The sequence below is a fragment of the Lemur catta genome, chromosome 4, assembly GCF_020740605.2.
Source record: "Lemur catta isolate mLemCat1 chromosome 4, mLemCat1.pri, whole genome shotgun sequence".
NCBI classification, from domain to species: domain Eukaryota; kingdom Metazoa; phylum Chordata; class Mammalia; order Primates; family Lemuridae; genus Lemur; species Lemur catta.
Genome location: NC_059131.1, coordinates 56,840,425 through 56,866,639, shown reverse-complemented (window position 1 = coordinate 56,866,639; position 26,215 = coordinate 56,840,425). Strand labels below are relative to the sequence as shown.

Genomic DNA, 26,215 nt, shown 5'->3' with positions numbered 1-26,215 from the left:
CCACAATGAGAGTACTTATGCATAATAAGACAGCAATGATGGAATTTTCTCTAAATTATTGGATTTGCTCCAATAATTTAAAATGTTCTACTTTACCTATAGTAGGTGAGAAGCTAGAGTTATAAAATTTTACATTAGAAAACACTTTAGAGGTCACATCCTACAGTCTCTTACCCAGTGCTGAAATCCTTCTACTACAGAATTTTGCTTGACATTTTGCAGTGACATAAAGCTCACCATTTGTTGTTGTTATACAGGCTTTTCCACTATTAAATGGCTCTATTAGAAAGCTGTTTCTTAGATCAAGTTGAAAAACAGCCTCTCTGTAAGTTGTATATTCATTTTAACCTCTAGACTAGGAGTTAGCAAACATTCTTTGTAAAGGGCCAGATGGCAAATGTTTTAGGTTTTGTTGGTCATATATAGACTGTTTTATATATTTCTTTTGTTTGTTTTTACAATTCTTTAAAAATGCAAAAACCAAGCTTTGGCCTGTACGTTGTAGTTTGCAGAATCTTGCTCTAGACCATACTCATTCCATGGTCCTGTTATTTTCCGTTTACTGGATTGTCTTCCCAGAAGAGGAGGTAGCTTTCTTTCATCTATATCCCCAGCACCAAACACATAGTAGGTACTTAGATATTTATTACCTAAATGAATGAATAAGAAATAAGTTGCTTCCTCTTTAGCATGGCAGCCCTTCAAATATCTCATCATAGCAAGATTTTCTCTTTCATTTACTATCATAATTATCTCCTCCCACAAAGGTACTTTAATTTTGTTAACATCTTTCTTAAAATGTGGACCTAAAATTGACTTTAAGGATCCACATCATAGAATACGTTGGCACTAATATCTTGATTTGGATAGCAATGGCTTATGTTTGAAAAGAACTTGTGAATTAATTTGCTTCTCTACAAAACTATAAAACCACCTTCATGATTGAATCCCTTGATGATTTGAAAAGTACTTAAAGTTTATGTTTTGTAAAGAGCTAACAAATCAGTTCTACACTAAACAGGAAAACAGTTAAGATTGACCTCACTCAACCTCTTTACCTCAATTTTTTGATGTAAAAGCTGGGGATAATAAATAACATATGCTTTAATTAATTCTGAGAATCAAATGAGGTAAATGTGAACATTTGTTTTTTGTTTGTTTTCTAGGGATCTTGGAGTCTCCACTGCTGAAAGAACCAGTCAAAGGATAATATTTATTTATCTCAAAAATAACTCTGCAAATTCAGGACTGAGAAGGCACACCCACTAGAGAGGATGTTATCACTTTTCTGCCTTCTATGAGCAATAGGACATGATAAAATAAGGGGCACATTTAATATAACTAGACAAGCTGGCTAGTGTGAAAAACCAGAAATAAGCCAATCCCTTTGAGTATGGTTCTACAGAGCTCCTCAACTCAAAAAGTATTTAGTTACAGGACTTGCAGTCCCCAAAAACTGTTTTACAAATATGAGGTATTACTACTAGTTAAAAATAAGGAGGCATTACCTAACAATGGAGAACATAAGAGATCTCTGTTGGGTTCCTTTACTTGATTTTCTGATTGGGTCAATACACCCTCCTCCACAGAAGGGAAGTCTGTCACTTCAGTCCCTTCCGCTGTTGCACTAAACTCGGTCTGAGGTGTAGCCAAGGTTAGGGAAGAGTCCATTTCTTGAGGAAGACAGTGCCAAGATTCTATTCTCTGAAACAACAATTTTAAAGGAAAACATACTAAGTCATTAACTGAGTTACAATACATATTAACATTTAGATTAAAATGTTCACTCATGTAGCATATAGCTTCCTATTTAATGACATTCTTATTAAAGTTTGGAAAATGTAAAGTTGTTCTTTCTATGTTTCTCACAATATTAACTATATTTTAGACCTCTTACCATTACTACTCATCTTTTAAAGTTTTGAAGAATCACTGGTATTTCTGCTATATTTCTTAATAGTTTGTTCTCATAATTAAATCAATAGATTTGGTTCTATATGATAAAATTTTACAATATGATCATAAAAAAACTGAAAAAAAATTCTAAACCTAAAGTTACAGTACTCTCTACATGTGACCACTTTACTGAATTTTTATTACCTATACTAATTTCTAAAGGACCCTGGCTTTTCTTAGTATATAACATTATCGTATCATCCATGCATAGTGATGAATTTGTCTCTTTCAAATATTTACTCTTACATTAGTGGTATGATTCAGAGCAATGCTTCTCAATCTATGGGGAAGGACCAATTTTTCCTAATTACAATTCATCATACTTTATTAAAATGTTAATAAAATTAATAAGTAAGCTAATTTTTTTTTTTTTAGAGACAGTGCCTCCCTCTGTCACCTAGGCTGGAGTGCAGTAGCCTGATCATAGCTCACTGTAACCTTGAACTCCTGGCCCCAAATGACCCTCCCTCCTCAGCCTCCCAAAGTGCTAAGATTACAGGTGTGAGCCACCACACCCAGCCTTATTTTTAAAACCAGTAAAAATAATTAGAAAAATGAAATTTAAAAGTTATATAAACCAAAAATATAAAACACAAGCCCAAATGTTTGATTTGTAGTTCTAAAAAAAGACAAAATTACTGTCAAACTGCTATCAAAGTTTCTAAACACTTCCTCTCAATTTCTGTACTTCCCTCTGGACAGACCAGTAACAAATAATTCACGGACTGGCACCAATCCACAGAACATACTAAACAACAATGCTGAATTAAAGTTGAATTAAATACTAATAGTGGCCAGTGTTAAAGGCATTTTCCTTTTAAATTTGATATTATTAAAAGTTAATAATTAAGTATATTCTTCCTATCATGCTATGAAATTATTCTTTTATTTTCATTTCTAAATAATTTGATTAGGCATGAGCACTAAATTAGATCAAACTACATTATAGCATTTTCCCCCCCTTTAAACCTGATAAAAGACAGCAATATACATTTTTTTTAAGATAGGGCTTTACTATGTTATCCAGGCTGGACTTGAACTCCTGGGTTCAAGCGATCCTCCTACCTCAGCCTCCCAAGTCAATAAATTTCTTTATATTAAAACATCTTCATATTTCTTACTAGGTAGTAGGAGATCAAACTTTTAAATCATATTTGTAAGCATATTCTTTAAAATTTTCACACGTATATGGTCATAATTAAGATTAATCAGCATTTTAGAATGCCTGGCTTTGTTTTCTAAACTTTTTTCATAACTTTGTTTTATATTGTTTTATACAAGGAAATTCAGTTTTCCTTAAAACTTTAAAATATTTCAGCACTGAGGGCTCTCTGAGCAGCACCATGGCGGTTGGCAAGAACAAGCCTTACGAAAGGCGGCAAAAAGGGAGCCATGAAGAAAGTGGTTGATCCATTTTCTAAGAAAGATTGGTATGATGTGAAGGTACCTGCTATGTTCAATATAAGAAATATTGGGAAAACACTAGTCACCAGGACTCAAGGAACAAAAATTGCCTCTGATGGCCTCAAGGGTTGTGTGTTTGAAGTGAGCCTTGCTGATCTGCAAAATGTGAAGTTGCATTTAGAAAATTCAAGCTGATTACTGAAGATATTCAGGGCAAAAATTGCCTGATTAATTTTCATGGCATGGACCTTACCCATGACAAAATGTGTTCCATGGTTAAAAAATGGCAGACTATGACTGAAGCTCATGTTGATGTCAAGACTACCGATAGTTATTTGCTTCGTCTGTTCTGTGTTGGTTTTACTAAAAAATGCAACAATCAGATATGGAAGACCTCTTATGCTCAGCACCAACAGGTCCACCAAATCCGAAAGAAGATGATGGAAATCATGACCAGAGAGATGCAGACAAATGACTTGAAAGAAGTAGTCAATAAATTGATTCCAGACAACATTGGAAAACACATAGAAATGGCTTGCCAATCTATTTATCCTCTCCATGATGTCTTTGTTAGAAAAGTAAAAATGCTGAAGAAGCCCAGGTTTGAATTGGGGAAAGTCATGGCGCTTCATGGTGAAGGTAGTAGTTCTGGAAAAGCTACTGGTGACGAGACAGGCACTAAAGTTGAATGACCTGATGGATATGAACCACCAGTCCAAGAATCTGTTTAAAATTCAGACTTTCAATGACAAGTAAAGAGTCCTATTTATGATGGTTAAAAAAGAATATTTCAGCAGTGAAATCTATTAGGTCCAAAATCTTTTTTGATAGCTAGTACTATCATAACGTTCTCAATTTCCTTCTTAGTAATCCTACTCCATCTCTATAAACTTTGATACTTTTGTATAAAGTCCATTTCATTGGGTTTTTTTGATTGTATTTATTAGGAATTTATCTACTTTTTCCATATTTCTTGAATTTAGCAATTATATTTCATAACTGATTTATTTCTGTTTCCCTCTTTGCTATGTTTCCTCTACTTGCAGTTTTTCATTCTTTACCTAAAATCTTTGGTTGAATAATTAATTCATTCTATTTTCCCTTATTTATTTATTTAAATAAAAACATGAGAAAATGACATATTGATAACTTACATACAGCATGCATTAATTTGATTTTCATTATTTTATAGTCTATTACTATACCGTTCTTCCTTGATCAACTCAAATGTTTTTAAGAGAATATAGATATCTTTTAATTCCCAGATGACCCAGAATCCATAAAAAAAGATGTATTACAATGTAGAAAGATTTTTACATTTTCCAATAAGACTTTTGTCTTTGAAGAAGTATTTTCAGTATTTAGAACTCATAACTAAAATTTTCATACAGTAATTTTTTTTAAAAAAAGATATCTAACCATCTACCATATAATATCAGTTATATAAATACATGCAAAGAAAAAAGGTTGGCAAGAAATATTCTAAAATATTAACATTACTCATCTATGGCTTGTGAGATTATGGAACAGTAAACTTTTGAAATTCCAAAATATCTCAATCCCTTCTATGCTGGATAAATTAGTCAAAACTATAACATCAAATTGCTACTGGAAACATGCTTTTCACTTTTCTAATACTTGAAAATAAAAGGAATACAAGAATGATTAATTTTGAATTTTTTCTTTTGAGAACACTCCATTCTACAGGGGATAGTGGGCCAATGAAAAGTTTCAAAGCAGGAGAATTCCAATCATTTTGTGACTCTCACTACAGCAAAATCTCCAGTTCCATGACTCATAGCTCAGCCTCTTTGACCATGCTTTGAGCCTAGGTCCCACAGTTCACTCCTCACTCCTGATTACAGACATATCCATTAGTCCTCCTGCCCATCCTCTGACCTCTACAGATAACTTACTCTCTAGCTTCTCAACTGCAATAATTCTTTAACCTCATGAAGATAACTATGCTGTCACATTTATAATTTTCATCATTCCTTTCTTATTTGTATTTCCCTCTTCATTCCTCTGAGAGTTCATAGTCCTCCTTATAATCACCACCTTGCAAACACCCTCAACTTTCTTGCATTTTTCTCCCACTACTCTATTTACCAGGTAAAAGTTACTGCTGGTTGAACCTTCTTTCTTGCCTGAATTCAAGCAGCAGCACATTGCTGGAGAAATTATACACCCCAACTGACTGGTTTTCCTTTAAATTGATGACATTAAACCTCAAGGGCACTCAGTATCACCTGGAAATCCTACTACATTTTCCTAGTGAGCTCTCTAAGATGATTATGTTTATACCTTCTCTCTCCTCAGAACTATTGAACTCTCCTCCATTTTCAACTGATGACCTCACCTCCTACTTCAACCAGTATACAGCAATGGATAGGAACTCCATTGTCTTCCTGTCACCATCTGGTGATCTAAAACCCCATTATCGGATTTCTACCTTATGACTTTTAAAAAAGGGCTCTCAGACCAGATGCAGTGGCTCACACCTATAATCCCAGCACTCTGGGAGGCCAAGGCAGGAGGATCACTTGAGGCCAGTAATTTGAGGCTTACGTGAGCTATCATCGCGCTACTGTACTCCAACCTGGGCAACGGAGCAAGACTCTGTCTCTTAAAAAAAATGTTTTTAAAAAGTCTAACTCTCAAAGGCCTTTCCATCTCATTTCATTTTTTTCAATGTTTTCCTTTCTACATGTGATTCTCTCACTTTCCTTCATTTTTCTCTCATTACTAAATCATTCTTCTCCCCATGTAAACATATTCTTATAATTTCCCATATTATAAAATGAATTTTAAAATAACCTCTGTTCAACATTCCTATTCTTTCTACATCATGCATTTTGTTGCTATGTTTCTATCATACAAAGATTCTTTGTGTTATATCTTTTAAATCAATATGAAAAAGCCAACAAATCTCTAAATATTTTTGACAGATGTGAGTAGGGATAACAAATAAGTATTCAGACAAAGACAAATTTTGAGGGAGAAGTAAATGTTGGAGATATAAATTTGTAATTTACCAGTATAAAAATATATTTAAAGCCCTGGATCTAGATGAGAATCAAAAACATTCCAACATTTGGAGCAGCAGTCAAAAACTCAAATGTATATAGGGGGCCAGAGGGGTAAGACAAATGAGGGAATCTGGGCCAGGCACAGTGGCTCACGCCTATAATCCCAGCACTTTGAAAGGCCAAGGTAGGAAGATCACTTGAGCCCAGGAGTTCAAGATCAACCTGGACAACATAGTGAGATACCATCTCTATATAAAATAAAAAATAAAAAATTAGCTGGGCATGGTGGTGCATACCTATAGTTTCAGCTACTCAGGAAGCTGAGGCAGGAGGATCACTTGAGCCCAGGAGTTTGAGGTTGCAGTGAGAGCAATGACGATGCCAGTGTACTCTAGCCTAGCTGACAAAGCAAGATCTTGTCTCTTAAAAAAAAAAAAGAGTGGACTCTGTCCTGTACTTAGAGAGTAATTAGACCTGCAGCTAAGTATGCAGTGCATGCTCACTTTAAATTATTTTATTTCAAAATTTTTTAAACATTGTACCAAAAAAATAGGTTTTTGCAAACACATTTGAGTCAGACTCAGGCCCACGGCTTACAAATTTTGATTTTGAGGTTTAACAGACGAAAATAAAGCAGCAAAAGATACTGAGATGGAATAGCCAGAGGAGTAGAAAGAAAACCAAGAGAAGCCAAGAAATGAAATGATGTTAATAAGTTATGTGATGCTTAATAAAGTCAAATACATTTATTGTACCTAACATAAGGACAGAAAAGTATTCACTGTATTCAGCTACACAGATATTACTGGTTACACTTGCTTTCACAGAGTTGTGTTCAGAACACGAAGTGGATTGTGTAGAAGAAAAGGCATATCCTAGCCAGTGTAATAAGGCCAAAAAAAAAAAAAAAAGGAAATGTAAGGCAAATACATTAAAAAGCAAAAACTAAAATACAGTTGATATAATTGTCCACACAGAAAGTCCTAAAGAATCTACAAAAAAGCTACTAAAACTAGTACGTGAGATTAGCAATGTCAAAGGACAAAAGGTCAATATAAAGTCAACTATATTTCTATACACTTGTAGACTTATACAAAAATTCAAGGAATCAAGAATAAACAAATCATTTTTTTTTTTTTTTTTGAGACAGAGTCTCACTCTGTTGCCCAGGCTAGAATGAGTGCCGTGGCATCAGCCTAACTCACAGCAACCTCAAACTCCTGATCTTAAGCGATCCTCCTACCTCAGCCTCCCGGGTAGCTGGGACTACAGGCATGCGCCACCATGCCTGGCTAATTTTTTCCATATATATTTTTAGCTGTCCATATAATTTCTTTCTATTTTTAGTAGAGACGGGGTCTTGCTCTTGCTCAGGCTGGTCTCGAACTCCTGAGCTCCAACGATCCACCCGCCTCGGCATCCCAGAGTGCTAGGGTTACAGGCGTGAGCCACCGCGCCCGGCCAAACAAATCATTTTTAAAAAGAGGAACAAAGTGAGAAAAATCACACGATCTGATTTTAAGACAGTGTAGTAATTAAGAGTATAACGTTGACATGAGGATGGACATACAAATCAATGGAATAGAGAGTGCAGAAATAGACCCACACATATAATGTCAATTTAGTTTTGACAAAGATGTCAAGAAATCCACCACAGAAAAAGATAGTAAATGGTGCTGGAATAACAATTAGATATTCACACCATATACAAAAACCAACTCAAATGGATCATAGACATAAATGTAAAACCTAAAACTATAAAACTTCTGACAGTGGTTCTTGGCTAGGGGAGATTTTGGCACCCCTCTTCTCTCAACTTTGGGACATTTGACAATGTTAGGAAACATTTTTGATGGTTACAACTTGGGGAAGTATTATTGATATATCTAGTGGGAAGAGGCCAGGGATGCTGCTAAAAATCTTATGATACACAGGATAGCCCCTTACAATTAAGAATTTTTCAGCCTAAAATGTCAATAGTGCCAAGGTTGAGAAACCCTGGTCTACAAGAAAAATCTCTGTGACCTAGTATTAGGTGAAGATATCTCAGACAGGACACAATAAGTACAAACTACAAAAGGAAAAATAAAATCAATAAATCAATTTCATGAAAATTAAAATTTCTGCTTTTCAAAGACAAGAGAATACAAAGACAAGCCATAGACTGGGAGAAAATATTTCCAAAAGACATTTGATAAAGGACTTGCATCTAGAACTATAAAGAACTCTCAAAGCTCAACAAATGAAATAAAATAGCTATAGAAAATGGAGAAGAGATTTAAACAGATCTTTCAGTGATGAAGAAACATGGAGGGCAGATAAGCACACAAAAAGATGGTCAATATCATTAGTTATCAGGGAAATACATATTAAAATCACAATGAGACACTACAATATACCTTCCAGAGTGGCTAACAATAGAAAAAAAAAAAAACCTGACGTAGTAAGAGCTGGCAAGAGTTCAGAACAACTGGAACTCTCATACACTCCTGGGAATACAAAATCATATAACCACTTTGGAAAACAGTTCGGCACTTTCCTGTGTTAAACATACAATTATCATATCCGTCAACAAACCCATTCTTAGGTATTTGCTTAAGAGAAATGAAGTCACATGCCTACTCAAAAACCCATACATAAATGGCATACTACTCACCAATAAAAATTAAAGTGGAACAAACTACTGATACATGCAATAACATAGACAAATCTCAAAAGATGTGCCAAGTGAAAGAAGTCAGATTCAAAAGGTTATACACTGTATTATTCTGAAAAGGTAGAACTACAGAGACAGAAATCTGATCATCAGTTGCCAAGGACTAGGGGTGGGGGAAGTAACTGACTACAAAGGGACACATGGGAATCTTTTTGGGGTGATGGCAAAGTTGTATATCTCAAATATGGTGGTGGTTGCATGACTGTATATATTTGTCAAAACTCATTTAACAAACTGTACACCTAAAAGAGTGAATTTTGATATATTTAATTTATACCTCAATAAACCTGACTTTTAAAAACTAGGGTAGGATATCAGGAAATGGAAACAAAAAATATAGACAACTCTTATATTTCACTGTATCAGGGAGCAGAATATTGAATGGGGCAGTAGCTTTAAAGGAAGAGAGGATGAGACATTCGTACTCAAGTTGCTGGCAATGACAAAGTCTGAACCCTGACCATGGAGGAGTAGGAGAAAGCTGAAAGGGGGTATCGAGGGAAAGATTGCTGGAGGTTAGATCAAAGACCTGAGAACTTCAGGCATTAGAAGGGTAATGTATTAATAAGTTGAAATGAGAGAAATAAAGGAGAGGAAGACAATGTAGCAAGAGCTGTAGTTTTCAATTAATAAAGAGTGGTAACTCAGATGACAGCAATGCAGATAAATAATGAGCAGAATAATCAGAAGGAGAAAAGAAGGAAGAGAATTAGACAGTTGCATAATGTTCCAGCTATTCTGAGGAACCCAGGTATAAAGGCAGAAATGAAGTGCTTTAGGATTCATCATGATTCGTATTTTATAAGACAGGGACAAAAGGAAGATATCAATTTTTGGACTAAGCTCTACCATAAACATGCCCTCAGAGAACACTAAATTATTTAGGAATATATCCCTGTATTAGTTTCCTAGGGCTGCCATGACAAAGTGACACAAACCAGGTCACTTAAAACAACAGAAATTTATTCTCTCACAGTTCTAGAGTCCAGAAATTTGAAATCAAGATGTTGACAGGGTCATACTCCCTCTGGAGCCTCTAAGGCAGGATCCTTTCTTACTACTTCTACCTTCTGGAAGCCCCTTGTCTTGTGGCAGCATAACTCCAATCTCTGCCTCCAACCTCACATGGCCATCTTCTCCTTGTGTGTCTTTTTCTTAACATGGCATTCTCCTCTCATATAGGTACACCAGCCATACTGGATTAAGGGCCTATGCTACTCCAATATTACCTCATCTTAACTGAAATAATTACATCTGCAATCACCCTATTTCCAAGTAAGGTCACATTCTGAAGTACTGGGGATTAGGACTTCAACATATCATTTGAGGGGCACAATTCCACCTAAAACAATCCTCCTCCATTCAATGGCCCCAGGGTACTGTGCTTTTTTCTGGTCAAGGTTTCCCTTAATTCCTTTTCTTCAGTGACAGCAAATCTCCCTTCCTTCATATTTCCCATCTAATGGGTAACCACTGCAATTTAAGAAAAACTGAAGGTAGAAGAAATATGCTACCCAAGTCATTAGATAATCAACCTTACAAATATTGAACCATTATAAAAGTGAGGCTGCATTTTTCCTCCAATAACCACATATGAGCCTTTTTCCTATCTGCTCATGATTTTCACATTTCTTCAAAGTTAATGACTATGTTCTAAATCAAGGTTCTGAAAGTGTGGTCCAAGGACCCCCAAAGGTCACTGACATCCTTTCAAGGAATCTATGACAGCCTCCTTTTTCTAACTACCTATCTATGAGAGGCCAGAATGTCTTCATGTACTTCAACCAAAAAAAACACATCCCAACAAACTGAATGCAGAAGCGGATATGAGAATCCAGCTACCATGTAAATTTTAAGTGTCAAAATGACTGGGTCACAGGGTGTCCAGATATTTGATTAAACATTATTTTGGGTGTGTCCATGTGAGTGTATTTGGATGCGACTGACATTTGAATTTGGAGACTAAGTAAAGAAGATTGCCCTTCCCAATATGGCTGGGCCTGATCCAATACACTGAAGGTCTAAATAGAACAAAAGGCTGAGCAAGAGAGAAATTGCTCTCCCTGCCTGATGGCCTTCCAGCTGGAGGCTCTTCTGCTTTCAGACTCACACCAGAATTTATACCACTGGCTGTCCTGGTTCTCAGGCCTTTGGGCTCAAACTGTAAGTGTACCATCAGCTCTCCTGGGTTGGGTCTCCAGCTTACAGATCTTGGGACTTCTCAGCCTCCATAATCACATAAACCAATTCCTTATAATAAATATTGACAAAGATATACATCTACCTATATGTAGATAGATATATGTGACTCCATCCTATTGTTTCTATTTCTCTAAAGAACCCTGACTAATGTACCAACTGGCTTCCGTTAAGCCAGACGTTAAAGAGATCTATAAAAAGGTAAAACAGTGCTACTCTTCCAACTAATTGTTTTTGGTTTTGGAAAATAGTCATTTTTCACTTTAAAATATACTACTTACGGTAATATGTAATGGGTGTGTTCTTTTGAAATAAATTTTAAAATAAATGTTTTTAAATGTTTTAATTTTTTGTATGCTAAATATCCATATAGATAATCCATACAAACAAAAGCTCTTTAGAATACTTTGAAGAATATAAAAAGTTCTGAGACCAAAAAAAAGGGAACTGCTGTTCTACATAAAGGTTACAAAGATCTATTAGAAAAACAGATTAGGCCGGGCACAGTGGCTCACACCTGTAATCCCAGCACTTTGGGAAGCCAAGGCGGGAGGATCACTTGAGGCCAGGAGTTCAAGAGTTCAGAAGACTAGCCTGGACAACACAGTGGGACCCCATCTCTACAAAAAATAAAAAAAAAATTAGCTGGTTGTGGTGGCACCTGCCTGTAGTCCTAGCTACTCAGAGGCTGAGCCAGGAAGATCGCTTGAACCCATGAGTCTGAGGTTACAGCTAACTCTGTGCCACTGCACTCCAGCCTGAGTGACAGAGTGAGACCTTGTCTCAAAAAAAAAAAAAACTGAAGCAATTTACTTCTTTCTATTCTTCACAGCTAAATCAGAATTTCTTGTGCTATTTATCTAAAGAAAATGTTTGCCAGTTACAGAAGACATACCTGATCCTCCCCAGAACCCCACTGAGCTGTTGTTTCTGGAGCATTTGTATCAGAAATTTGTGTTCCACTATTGCCTTGATGAAATGACTGTTGCCATACATAACAGGTCAATGGAACAACCTGAAAATCAAAATCAGATTTAAACAGAGTCATAACACAACCACTACAATTATACAACAATAAAAATACTCTAATATTTAGATCATACTTCTCAGTTTATAAAGCACTTTTACATATATAATATTTCTACTTTGCAACCACTATCCAAGCTATTATCCTCACTTAAAAATATGGAAATAGGATCACATTTTCTCAGGGCTTCTTGAGGCCATTTGTGCCACCATGTAAGCCACTGCGCACAGCGATACCAGCACTTTGGGAGGCTGAGGAGGGAGGATCACTTGAGGGCAGCAGTTTGAGACCACCCTGGGGAATATAGTGAGACCTCATCTCTAAAAAAAATTGTTTTTAAATTAGCCAGGTGTGGTGGCACATGCCTACAGACTCAGCTATTCAGGAGGTTGATGAGGCAGGATCGCTTGAGCCCAGGAGTTCAAGGCTGCAGTGACCTATTATCATGCCACTGCACTCTAGCCTGGGCAACAGAGCAAGACCCTGTTTATTTAAAAAAAAAAAAAAAAGGATGAGGTCATAAAAGCAAAACAGGCAGCCATGAGTTTAAAAAAAGATGACTGCTAACAAAAAAATTAATAACCCCAAATGTAAAAGTCATTAAAAAGGTTAAGATGAATACTAAATAGAACATAATTAAAGGCAAAATAAGTGAGTTGTAAGTTACCACCCAAAAGTAGCACACAGTGGGTTAAATACAAGAAAACTATGAAAGAAACCAGAAGAGACATGGGAGTACTTTGAGGGCCACAACATGGACCATTTAGAGGTTTTCGGGTAAAGTATAGCAGGAATGGTAGAGAGCCAGTGTCTGATAACTGCTAATGGATCTACACCAGCCAGAAGAAAAGAGAACCCAAGGATATTATGACCACTTATATCTTTTTTTTTTCAACCTACTTCAGAGTTAAGGGACCAGTTCTATCTATTTCTGAGTCTGCATAGATCAATGGAACAGAATATAGAACCCAGAAATAAAACCACATATCTACCACCAACTGATCTTTGACAAAGCAGACAAAAATATACAACGAAGAAAGGACATACTAGTCAATAAATTGTTCAGGGAAAATTAGATAGCCTCATGCAAAAGATTGAAACTGCATATCTCTCACAATACATAAAAATTAACTCAAGATGGACTAGAAACTTAAATGTAAGACCTGAAACAATAAAAATCCTAGAAGAAAATCTAGGAAAAACTCTTCTGGACATTGGCCTAGGCAAAGACCAAAAGCAAATTCAACAAAAACAAAAATACACAAATGGGACTTAATTAAACTAAAAAGCTTCTGCACAGCAAAAGAAATAATTAAAAGAGCAATAGACAACCTACAGAACGGGAGAAGGTATTCCCAAACTATGTCCAACAAAGGACTAATATCCAGAATCTACAAGGAACTCAGCAAGAAAAAAACAACACCATTAAAAAGTGGGCAAATGACATAAATAGGCATTTTTCAAAAGAAGATCTATAAGGTCGGGCGCGGTGGCTCACGCCTATAATCCTAGCACTCTGGGAGGCCGAGGCGGGTGAATCGCTCGAGGTCAGGAGTTCGAGACCAGCCTGACCAAGAGCAAGACCCTGTCTCTACTAAAAATAGAAAGAAATTATCTGGCCAACTAAAAATATATATAGAAAAAATTAGCCAGGCATGGTGGCGCATGCCTGTAGTCCCAGCTACTCGGGAGGCTGAGGCAGTAGGATCGCTTAAGCCCAGGAGTTTGAGGTTGCTGTGAGCTAGGCTGATGCCACGGCACTCACTCTAGCTGGGCAACAGAGCGAGATTCTGTCTCAAAAAAAAAAAAAAAAAAAAAAAAAAGATCTACAAAGGTCAAAAAACTTTATGAAGAATGCTCAACATCCCTAGTCAGCAGGCAAATGCAAATTAGAACCACAATGAGATACCATCTTACTCCAATTAGAATAGCCTTCATTAAAAGAAAAACAATAGATGTTAGGGATGCAGTGAAAAGGGAACACTTATATGCTGTTGGTGGGAATGTAAATTAATAAACTTCTACAGAAAGCAGTATGAAGATTTCTCAATCTTCAAAGAACTAAAAGTAGATCTACCATTCAATCCTGCAATCCCACTATGTATATATACCCAGAGGAAAACCAATCACTGTATCAAAAAGACACCTGTGCTCGTATGTTTATCACAGCACAATTCACAGTCACAAAGATATGAAATCAACCTAGGCACTCATCAACTGACTGATGAGTGGATAAAGAAAATGTGGTATACATATATTAGGGAGTATCGCTCAGTGATAAGAAAGAATGAAATAATGTCTTTTGAAGCAATTTAGATGGAACTGCAGGCCATTATCCTAAGTGAAATAAATCAGAAACAAAAATAAACACTGCATGTTCTCACTTATAAGTGGGAGCTAAACTATGGCTACACAAGGACGCAGAGTGGTACAATGGACATTGGAGACTCAAACGGAGGAGGTTCGGAGGCGTAAAGGATGAAAAATTACCTATAGGGTACCATGTCCAGTATTTGGGTGATGGGCACTCTAAAAACCCAGACTTCACTGCTATACATGTAATGGAATTCAAATTTTACCCCCTAAGTCTATTAAAATAAAAAAACAAAAAACAAAACAAAACAATTTCTGTGTCTGATAATAGGCAGAGCAACTAATTTGCTAGAAATTATCAAAGGTATAGAAAGAAACTTGTTAAAATTAACAAGAACTCTTTTATATGCATAATTGAGCTCAAAAGAAATTCAGAAAAGTCACTGCAGCTAAATAACAAATAGGAAACTAAAAATGAAAGCAGTAATTAAGTAATCACAAAGCCTGATGTCTCATAGGTCTAATTTGTATAACCTAGCCCTCATGTAGGTTTGCGGCTAAAATTTATACCCCTTCATGTCTGTGAAATCACAAGCTGGAAAATCAAAAGTGATTCCAGGTTAGTAACACCTCAAAATGCCTGACAGAAGCAAAGTACATAAGACAACAAATAAAAATTTTAAAAAATAAGATGAAAGAAATGTATCTATAATTATAATAAGTGTACATGTACTAACAGTAGTTTAGAGAAGAGATTGTCAGATCAAATTTTAAGAGATACATGCTATTTGTAAGCTACATGTTATTTATAACAAATATACCTAAGTCATAAAAACACACAATACTTAAAAAGTACAGAAAATAACATGCCAGGAAAATATTAAAATAGATTACCTACCTACATACATACACATATGTAAAATACTGTTTCACAACTTAGATTATAAGTGAATCTTTTCCAGTCTTTGTTTTTGACTCAAATTTACATATTTTAGTTTTGAAAATCCTTTATTTTTTGAACGGATGCTATTCCTCTCTCCTTTATCTCTTCTGTACCAAATTAATGTTATACCAGGGTTTCTCAACATTGGCACTATTGATATGTGGGGCTGGGTAATATCAATACTTTGTTATGAGAATGTATCCTTTGTACTGCAGGATGTTTAGCACCAACCCTGGCCTCTATCCACTAAATACTAGTAGCACCCAGATCCCCCCAATTAGTGACAATGAAAAATGTCACCAGACATAGCCAAATATCCCCTGGGAGCCAAACAGCTGCAGCTGAGAACTACTGTGTTATGCAAATCAATACTGAGAAGAAAAAAAAACACTACTGAGTATAAAGGATGATAACTACATAATGATGAAATTACCAAGTCTTCTAGGACTGCAGTACCAAACTCCCAAGCCATAGACTGGTTTGTGGCATGTTAGGAACCAGGCCGCACAGCAGAAGGTGAGTGGCAGGCAAGTGAGTGAAGCTTCATCTGTATTTACAGCCACTCCCCATCACTTGCATCACCGCCTGAGCTCCTCCTCCTATCCCATCCCCACCCACCAAAAACTGTCTTCCATGAAACTGGTCCCTGGTACCAAAAAGGTTGGGGACTGCTGATCTAGAAGATATAACAATTCTTAATTTGTATACGTCTAACTAAATATTTTAAGGCTATCTTAACAAAACCATAGGAAGAAGATAAATCTACCATAATAGTGGGAGATTTTAACATACCTTTCTCAATAATTGACAGGTCACACAGACAAAAAATAACTAAGCAATATAAGAACAAACTTGATCTAATAACCTTACATAGAACTTAGTATCCAAACAGAAAAAACAAACTAAAACTCTATTTTCTACTTTTACATTTATAAATAACTCAAATAGTAATGAAAATTAAAAAACAAAATGGTAAAATTTTATTTTTTAATAAAAAATTTTTATTTAAAAAAATAAATGAAAATAATTTAAAATATATATATATATACATATTTTTTTTTTCAGATCGCTGGTGGCTGCCATCACAGGCCCGTTGGGGCCCAGCAGCAGTTTCTTCTTCACCCCCACCAGTGCTGTCTTGCCAACTGCAGCCACTATTGTTAAAATTTTAAAATAAATAAAAATTTTTTACAGGAAACAGTATACCTGTTAAAGAGAAAAATCACAGTAGAAAATAAAACAAAACAGAAAATAAAATATTTAGAACAAAAATTTCAGCACTACATATCAAAATTCATAGGATGCAACTAAAATGGCATTTAGAAAGAAACACACTTCCCTAAACACATTTATTAGACATAGAAGAAAAGTTGAAAATCAATGAGATAAATTTTCAATTCAAGGAGCTAGAAAAAGAATAACAAAGGAAACACAAAGAAAAAGAAAATAAAAAAATAATAAAACTTAAAAAATAATAAAACAAAAATTAGGAAAAAACAAAGACATGATCAACAAGCCAAAATCTGGTCATTTCAAAATGACCTATTCAATAGATAAATCTCCAGCAAGACCGATTAAAGGAAAAAAGTTAAAAAGAAAGGCACAAATAAATAATACAAATTCCAAAAAAGGAGAGAACTGCAAATCAGTTGAAAATATTAAAACTAACATACAAAGCTTTATAACAATGCGAAAACTCATAAAAAGCGGATAACCTTCAAGAGAATATATAAGTACCAAATGGAAAACCTGAACTACCCAAAAAAAATCAATTAAATTAAATCAGTAGTTAAAAACTTCCTTCGAAATGACACTAAGTTCAGCAACCGAGAGGATGCCAACAAGACAGCTGACTAGGAAGCTCTAGGAACTCATTTCTCCATGTCAATAAACCATGTAAACCAAATAAATAACAACATTCACAACAAAATAGCCTTGTGAGAACCAGGAAACCAGGAAAGAAGCTGCAGCAACCAAGTAAATGCCTAACCAAGAAAAAAGCACACTCGAAACAGTAAAAAATGTTGTGGTGTTTTCCCTTATGTTTGTATAGTTTGGATATCAGTTTGGAGGCCACTGCAAGCAGTTGCATGAGAACTGCAAGAGGTCTGCATATGCACAGGCAGTGGGGGAAAGATATTATGACCAAGAAAGGATAACACAAGATCTAAGGCCCTGAGAAAAAGCAGGGATGAGGCTTTTAGGGCAATTAAGACATTTAAAAGAAGCTGAGTATATGGAGGAACTAAAATAAAAACACACACACAGGCTCACTAAAAATATATCACGAGAAAAAGTTTGAGAGGACCATAGGCCTTTACACTAGGCTAATCAGTGAGGGTATTCCCCCTACACAGAGCCAGTCCACAAAGACTGAGAGAAGTGGCTGTTTATTCAAATGCCCAATTTTCAACAAAAGATCACAGTATACAAAAAAAAGAAAAGAAAGAAAAATAGAAATGTAGCCCATTCAAAGGAACAAAAGAAATCTCTAGAAACTGACTTACTTGACAAGGATTTAAAAGAACTATCTTAAATGAGCTCAGTGAGCTAAAGGAGACAGCTAAATGAAATCAGACAAATGACATATGAACATAATGAAAATATCAACAAAGACATAAACATTTCAAAAAAGAGACAAACAGAAATTCTGGACTTGAAAACACAATAATTAAATTGAAAAATTCACCAGAAGGGTTCAATAGCAGACTCGGACAAAAGAAAGAATCAGTAAACTTGAAGATAGCTCATTTGAAATTATCAAGTCTGAGGAGCAAAAAGAAAAAAGAAAAGTAAAAAGAGCCTATGGAACTTACAGGACATAACCAAGCAGACCAATATTGTATTATAGGCATTCTAGCAAGAGAAGAGAGACAGAAATGGGCAAAGAGTTTATTTAAAGATAAAATGACTGAAAATATCCCATATCTGAGGAAAGAAATGCAAGCTCAATGAAATCCATGTTCTGGATAAACCCAAAGAGATCTACACAAAAACATAGTATATCAAACTGTTGAAAATGAAATGCAAAGAGACAATCTTGAAAGAAGCAACAAAAAAGCAACTTATCACATACAAGGGAGATTTAGTAAAATTATCAGCAGATTACTCAGCAGAACCCTTGCAGGCCAGAATACAGTGGGATAATATATTTAAAGTAGTAAAAGAAAAAAAAATCTGTAAACTGAAAATACTGTAATAATTAAGACTGTTCAAGAACGAAGAGGAAATTAAAACATTCACAGATAAACAAAAGCTAAGGGAGTTTATTACCACTAGATCTGCCCTTAAAAAAATGCCAAAGGCAGTCCTTCAAGTTGAAACTAAATGACAGTAGATAATAACTTGAAACCATAGGAAAATATAAAGTTTTCTGATAAAGATAAATATATGGACAAATATGAAAACCTGTATTATTTTAATTCTGGCAAGTAACTCTATCGAGAAGATGGAATTCTCCCCAACACATTTTACCAAGCCAACATAATTTTGATACCAAAATCAGGAAAGGATGCAACAAAAAAAGAAAACTACAGACCGATATCCCTTATGAATATAGATGCAAAAATTCTCAATAAAATCCTAGCAAATCGAATCCAAGTGCTGATCAAAAAAATAATCCATCACGACCAAGTGGGCTTCATCCCAGAGATGCAGGGATGGTTTAACATACACAAATCTATAAATGTAATTCACCACATAAATAGAAGCAAAAATAAAGACCATATGATCCTCTCAATAGATGCAGAAAAATCATTTGACAAAATTCAACACCCTTTTATTATAAGAATGTTTAACAAAATAGGCATAGATGGGGCCTACCTAAAAATGATACAAGCCATATATAGCAAACCCACAGCCAACATCATACTGAATGGGGAAAAATTGAAAGCATTCCCACTTAGAATTGGAACCAGACAAGGCTGCCCACTGTCACCATTACTTTTCAACATAGTACTGGAAGTCCTTGTGAGAGCTATCAGGCAAGAGAGCAGAATCAAGGGTGTCCAAATAGGGACAGAAGAGATCAAACTCTCACTCTTTGCTGATGATATGATATTATATCTAGAAAACCCCAAGGATTCAACCAAGAGACTCCTGGAATTGATCAACGAATTCAGTAAAGTCTCAGGATACAAAATCAATACACACAAATCAGAGGCATTCATATATGCCAATAACAGTCAAACGGAGAACCAAATTAAGGACTCAATACCCTTCACAACAGCAACAAAGAAAATAGCTAGGAATATATTTAACTAAGGAGAGGAGGTAAAGGACCTCTATAAGGAGAACTATGAAACACTGAGGAAGGAAATCGCAGAGCATGTAAACAGGTGGAAAACCATACCATGCTCGTGGATCGGAAGAATCAACATTGTTAAAATGTCATACTACCCAAAGTGATCTACAGATTCAATGCAATCCCTATTAAATTACCAACATCAATGTTCACAGATATAGAAAAATAATTTTACGCTTTGTATGGAACCAGAGAAGACCCCGTTTAGCAAAAGCAATTTTAGGCAATAAAAACTAAATGGGAGGTATTAATTTACCAGACTTCAAACTATACTACAAGGCTGTGGTTATTAAAACTGCATGGTATTGGCACAAGTGCAGGGACACAGACCAGGAGAACAGAATAGAAAATCCAGATATAAAACCATCCTCATACAGCCATCTAATCTTTGACAAAGCAGACAAAAACATACTCTGGGGAAAAGAATCCTTATTCAATAAATGGTGCTGGGAAAACTGGATAGCCACATGTAGAAGACTGAAACAGGACCCATATCTTTCACTTCTCACAAAAATCAAATCACGGTGGATAACAGACTTAAACCTTAGGTGTGAAACTATTAGAATTCTAGAAGAAAATGTGGGAAAGACTCTTATAGACATTGGCCTAGGCAAAGAATTTATGAAAAAGTCCCCTAAGGCAATCACAGCAACAACAAAAATAAATAAATGAGACCTGATTAAATTAAAAAGCTTCTGCACAGCCAAAGAAACAGTCACGAGAGCAAGAAGACAACCTACAGAATGGGAAAAAATTTTTGCATGCTACACACCCAATAAAGGACTGGTAACAAGAATCTATTTAGAACTCAGGAAAATCAGTAAGAAAAAATCAAACAACCCTATCAAAAAGTGTGCAAAGGACATGAATAGAAATTTTTCAAAAGAAGATATAAGAATGGCTAACAAATATATGAAAAAATGCTCAACATCTCTAATCATCAGGGAAATGCAAATCAAAACCACAATGAGGCATCATTTAACTCCAGTGAGAATGGCCTTTATCAAAAAGTCCCAAAACAATACATGTTGGCGTGGATGCGGAGAGAGAGGAACACTCATATACTGCTGGTGGGACTGCAAACTAGTGCAACCCCTGTGGAAAGCAATATGGAGATACCTTAAACAGATACAAGTAGACCTACCATTTGATCCAGCAATCCCATTATTGGGCATCTACTCAAAAGAACAAAAGACATTCTATTACAAAGACATCTGCACCCGAATGTTTATCGCAGCACAATTCACAATTGCAAAGATGTGGAAACAACCCAAATGCCGATCAATACATGAGTGGATTAGTAAAATGTGGTATATGTATACCATGGAGTATTACTCGGCTATAAGAAATAACAGTGATATAGAATCTCTTTTGTTCTCCTGGAAAGAGTTGGAACCCATTCTACTAAGTGAAGTATCCCAAGAATGGAAAAATAAGCACCACATGTACTTACCATCAAACTGGTTTCCCTGATCATCACCTAAGTGCACATTTGGGAATAACACCAATTGGGTGTCGGGCAGATGTGAGGGGTTGGGGGAGGGGATGGGTGTATACCTACATAAGGAGTGCGATGCACGCTGTCTGGGAAATGGACACACTTGAAGCTCTGACTCAGGGGGTGGGGGAGGCATGGGCAATATACATATCCTAAACTTTTGTACCCCCATAATAAGCTGAAATTTAAAAAAGGGTGAATTGTACAGTGTGTGAATGATATATCTCAATAAAGCAGTTAAAAAGTTAAAAAAAAATCAGAGTAAACCTAAGAAAATAGTAAAAGACGAAAACTGAAATTGCTGAATTAAAAAAATGAAAAGCTAAAGAATTAAATTTAAATCGAAGAGGTGTTTCCTTGGATGAAATAATAAAATAAATATGCCCCTGCCCAGGCGAATCAAGAGAAAAATAAAATTATACAAAATCAGGAATGAGAAATGGAAATAACCACAGATGCAATCAAAAAAAAAAGAAAGACTACTATGTAACACTCCATCATAATGAACTAGAAATCCTTGCTGAAATGATTTTCTAGGAAAATCATAAATTACCAAAATTAACCCAAGAAAAGTAAGAGGGTATAGATAGACTAAAACCCTGAAAGGAATCCAGAGGCAAAGTATTTTCACTGGTGGTATTTTTCAAATATGCAAGAAAAATTTCTATGTATTTAGACTGTTTCACAGCATAGAAAAATAAAAATCACCTTGTATGAAAATGGAGTAATAATGATGCTTAATTTGAAAAAGACAGGTCAAGAACATAAAAAATACTTAAAACTATTATCATTATAAAATATCTACAAATAAAGTCCAGCAGTTCCTTGAGAGAAAAACACACTATGACTAAATAGTTTTTATCCTAGGAACGTAAGAAAGGATTAATATTAAGCATAAAATGTGAATAATAGATCAAAAAAGATTGTGAAGTGAGCAGTGTAGATAAATTTGGAGATGGAGAGCAGGAAGATAAAGGAGTTCAGGACTGTGTTTTCTCTTTCTTCTGTGAAATGGTAACCTGCTAGCAGGGGGAATATGTTGAACACTGGGTAGGGGCTAGAGGATAAGAGTGAAGATGGGGGGGGAAAGCTGACAGAGGATACGTAAAAACATTTCAAAGCGCTATGATGACCCAGTTAAAAACTGGAGACTAAGAATTTCTAGTGATACCAACCCACAGAACTGAATTATCTACCCCAGCACAGCTCAGAAATTTAGGTTGAGGAATTACAAGGAGAGGTGTCCAAATGGTCTATAGCAGTTATCCCCATCTTTTTGGCACCAGGGACCAGTTTCATGGCAGACAATTTTTCCACAGACAGGTTGTCAGGGAGGGGTAGTCATGGAACAGGAGGCAGAGCTCAGGCGGTAATGTGAGCAATGAGCAAAGGGGAGGCCGCCACCCACTGCTCACCTCCTGGTGTGCTCGCCCCCCACCCCAAGTTTCATGGAAGACAATTTTTCCACAGACCAGGGGGGTGGGCAGGTACTGGCCTGGGGGTTGGGGACCACAGGTCATGAAAACACAGCAAAGGCTTTGAATCACTCACCTCCCTGAACTCTTAAAAAGACTTGGTTACAATGCTGGTCACTTTGCTTCAAATTTAAGCAGTTCCATGGCTTAGCTCAGTCTCAATATCAGGACTACAAATTTAATCACCACCTTATACATCACACTAGAACACCTTTATTATCTAGTGAGAAATATATGAGAGTAAATCAAATACTTCAATGGAGTCATTTAATTGGAGAGTAAACTGGATGAAATTAATGTTTCCTATTATTTGATCACATCCTCTGAATACACTGCATTAAACACTACATAACAGACACATCTGCTAAAAATTTCGTAGTTCATAAATTTCTAGTAAGAAACATATTAAACATTTTCTCCTTTAGACATTTTTCAACCTATGCCAGCAAGTGAACTAAAGGAAAAATTATTCTAATACTCATCATCTTAAAACTGCCTTTAATACATAACACTACCTATACTCTCATACGTTTTCCAAGGTAAGAAAGAAAATAATCTGATTTCTCCAAAAAAAAAAAATTTGGGGGGGGGAATACTCTGGGCTGCAAGAAGCAAGACTTTCTATTGCACACAGACGTTGAACGGATAATTTTCTCATATTGGCTGTAATAAAGAGTTAAAGTGGCTTAGTTCAAAAATTCCCCTTAGGCTTGAAGATATAAATTTAAATATTAATAGTTATTCAAACAAGAAGTAACAGAACAAAATAAAAGTTAGAAGACTTAGTCCACAAGTGGGGCTTTAATTATCATCTCTATATAGATGACTTACAATTTGAAATCTCCAGCCCAGACCTCTCCTCTAATCTTTAAAACCACACTCATAATCTTAACACCCATCCAACCAATTCCATCACCCCTCCATGGCTAATACCGGCACAAAAATCTGGCCATATCTCAGTATTAGCACAACCACTCATACAACAACCTAACACGTGGACACCTCACCTTCCACATTCAATCCATTAAGTACAATTATTTTGCCTCTCAAATCAGTCCACTTTTTCCTGTATCCACCAACACTTCCCTATTCCAAAATATTATCATCTTTTGCCTGGCAATGCTGCAGTGGTCTCCTAATTAGTACCCCTGATCCATGACTGCTGTTCCCCATTACACCCTGCTGTCACAGCTCTTCTCCACTCTGCTACAAAGTGATCTTCCTGAAACACAAATCTTATCATACATCTCCTTGTTTAAAACATTTTCACTGACTTGCCCAATCTCCAGGCATAAAGCCCATAAATCCTTGGCATAGCACACAACGCACTGCAGTCTGTGCTCAAACCACACTAGCCTCAGGAGCCTTGAAAATGCCATGCTTTCTCTAATCAACAGTACCTGTGCTTTTCCCTCAACTAGAAGGCTCTTTCCCTCCCTTTTGCCTACTTACCCTTAATCTGTCTTCAGATATCAGCTCTATCACAACTTCCTCAAGAAAGCGTTCCCCAGCTTCATTGACTTCCCCACCTTACTTTACACTTTCCTAGCATGTTAGCACATGTCAGTTTTGCAAGTTACTTATGATCATCTGAATTTTGTCTGCCTCTCTGCCTAGACCATGAACACTAGGAAGGCAGAGACCAAAAATATTTGGGTTCACCAATGTTTTCTTGGCATTCAGCACAATGTGTGGCACACATGAATGCTTAATAAATACGCTCAATGAATTAAGTACCCACTGGAATATTTATCAGGCAAAACAACTACTGCTCTTTAGTGATCAACAGTCTACAGCACCACTGTGATGATGCAACTGTTCTAATATCTGTACTGTCCAATATTGTGGCCACTAGCCAAGTGTGAAAAAGTGATGAGAACAACAGAGGCACTGAAGTTTTCATTTTATTTTTCACTAATTAAGATGTAAAGAGCCACACATAACCAGTGGCTACCGATCGTATTGAACAGTGCAGTTCTTGCTCCTTGAAAAGGAGAAATTTTTTAAAAACAGTAAATTAAACACATAATCATTTTCAAAATGATCTTCACAGCTCAACACAAAATTGGCTCTTTCTCCACTGTGTACTACTTTATATTTTCTAGTTTTCCAGACTGGAACTGCATCACAAGCCTCTTACATTCCAAGTCCCTCCTATCGTTAGGGACCCCTTTATTGTTACAAACAAAGGTCCAGAGAAGCACAATCTGCCGGAAGCCTCTCAAGACTAACTGATCACGCAGTGTACAGAACCCGCACTATTCCCTCAAGGGAAGACCTCCACCTAAGTCAAGCTAATCTGCTAATTGTCTCCCCAACAAGATAGTCCCTGGGCAACCACTCTCTCCAGTACTACACCGCTTTTTCCCCTCCTTCGGAACACGATATGCCCCTCCTCCCGCAAGCGTTTCCTAACTACACACGCGGGGATTACTGGCTCCTCTGAACATCTGTTGTAGTTCTAAACGCCGAGGGCCCGCCGAGAAGTCTCTGCCAGAAAGAACGGGTGACGTGGAGTCGTCTTCTAGCACCTAGGCGGGAGACGGGGCCCCTTGCAAGCCTTTAAAGGCGCGTTTTTTACCTGGCAGGCAGCGTGACGGGAGGCGAGCGGGGCAGAGCGCTCCGGGCCCACCGCCAGCCTTGCCCCCGGCGCCCCTCGCCCTCCCCTGCCCGGCTCACCTTCTCCAGGGAGGGCCGCTCGCCCTCCGAGTAGCGGGACCTCGCGGGGGGCGGCGGCGGAGGCAAAGGCCCGCCTGGGTGCGCCTGCAGCCAGGCCTTGGCTTCCTCGTCTTCGTCGTCGTCGTCGGTACTCTCCAGATGGTGGTACCCATAGTTAAAGTCGGAGTCCAATTTCCCCGCCTCCTCCTCCACCTCCTCCACCACGACCTCGTCCGAGTTCGTGGCCTTCGCCGCCGCCGCCGCCTCCGCCTCCTCCTCCTCCTCCAGCTCGCCCGGCCACGGCAGGTCCTCGGGCTCCATGTTGGTGTCTCGCGCAGGGCGGCGGGGGAGGAGGGGAGAGGGGAGGGGACGGGCGGGGAAGGGAAGGGAAGGGAGCCGACTGGCGGTTGCGGCCCGGCGTAGGCGCCGCGCCGCCCGCCGGGGCGGGGCTCGGAGAGAGCGCGCGCGTTGCTAGGGACGCCCCGCGGGGGCGGGCGGGAAGGCCCGAGGTGGGGGGTTCGCGACAAGCGACGCCGCCGCCTGGCCCCTGTCACGGGCCTGAACGTCGCTCCCACTACTATCAGCTCACAATAAACTTGGGCCGGGCACCTCCCGGGGCTCAGAGAGCCCCGCGCGAGGAGAATCTAGCCCTTGGCTGGAGTTTTGTCCCCGCTCTGAGGGGAGATCAAACCCT

At 37.3% G+C, this 26,215-nt stretch overlaps 1 protein-coding gene and 1 pseudogene across 2 annotated transcripts in view; one reads left to right on the top strand and one right to left on the bottom strand.

Moving 5' to 3' along the window:
- ALMS1 (ALMS1 centrosome and basal body associated protein) overlaps positions 1 to 25,842 on the bottom strand; it is a 161,207-nt gene extending 135,365 nt beyond the window's left edge. The window contains exons 1-3 of the mRNA XM_045549868.1: positions 25,543 to 25,842; positions 12,200 to 12,319; positions 1,509 to 1,704 (exon numbers count right to left, since the gene is read on the bottom strand). Of these exons, the coding sequence (XP_045405824.1) occupies positions 1,509 to 1,704; positions 12,200 to 12,319; positions 25,543 to 25,842 (616 nt within the window). The remainder of the gene's footprint in view (positions 1 to 1,508; positions 1,705 to 12,199; positions 12,320 to 25,542) is intronic.
- Positions 3,300 to 4,107, top strand: LOC123637050 (annotated as a pseudogene). Its single transcript, XR_006734740.1, has one exon. The product of XR_006734740.1 is annotated as a 40S ribosomal protein S3a-like (transcript).
- Positions 25,843 to 26,215: the final 373 nt, after the last annotated feature.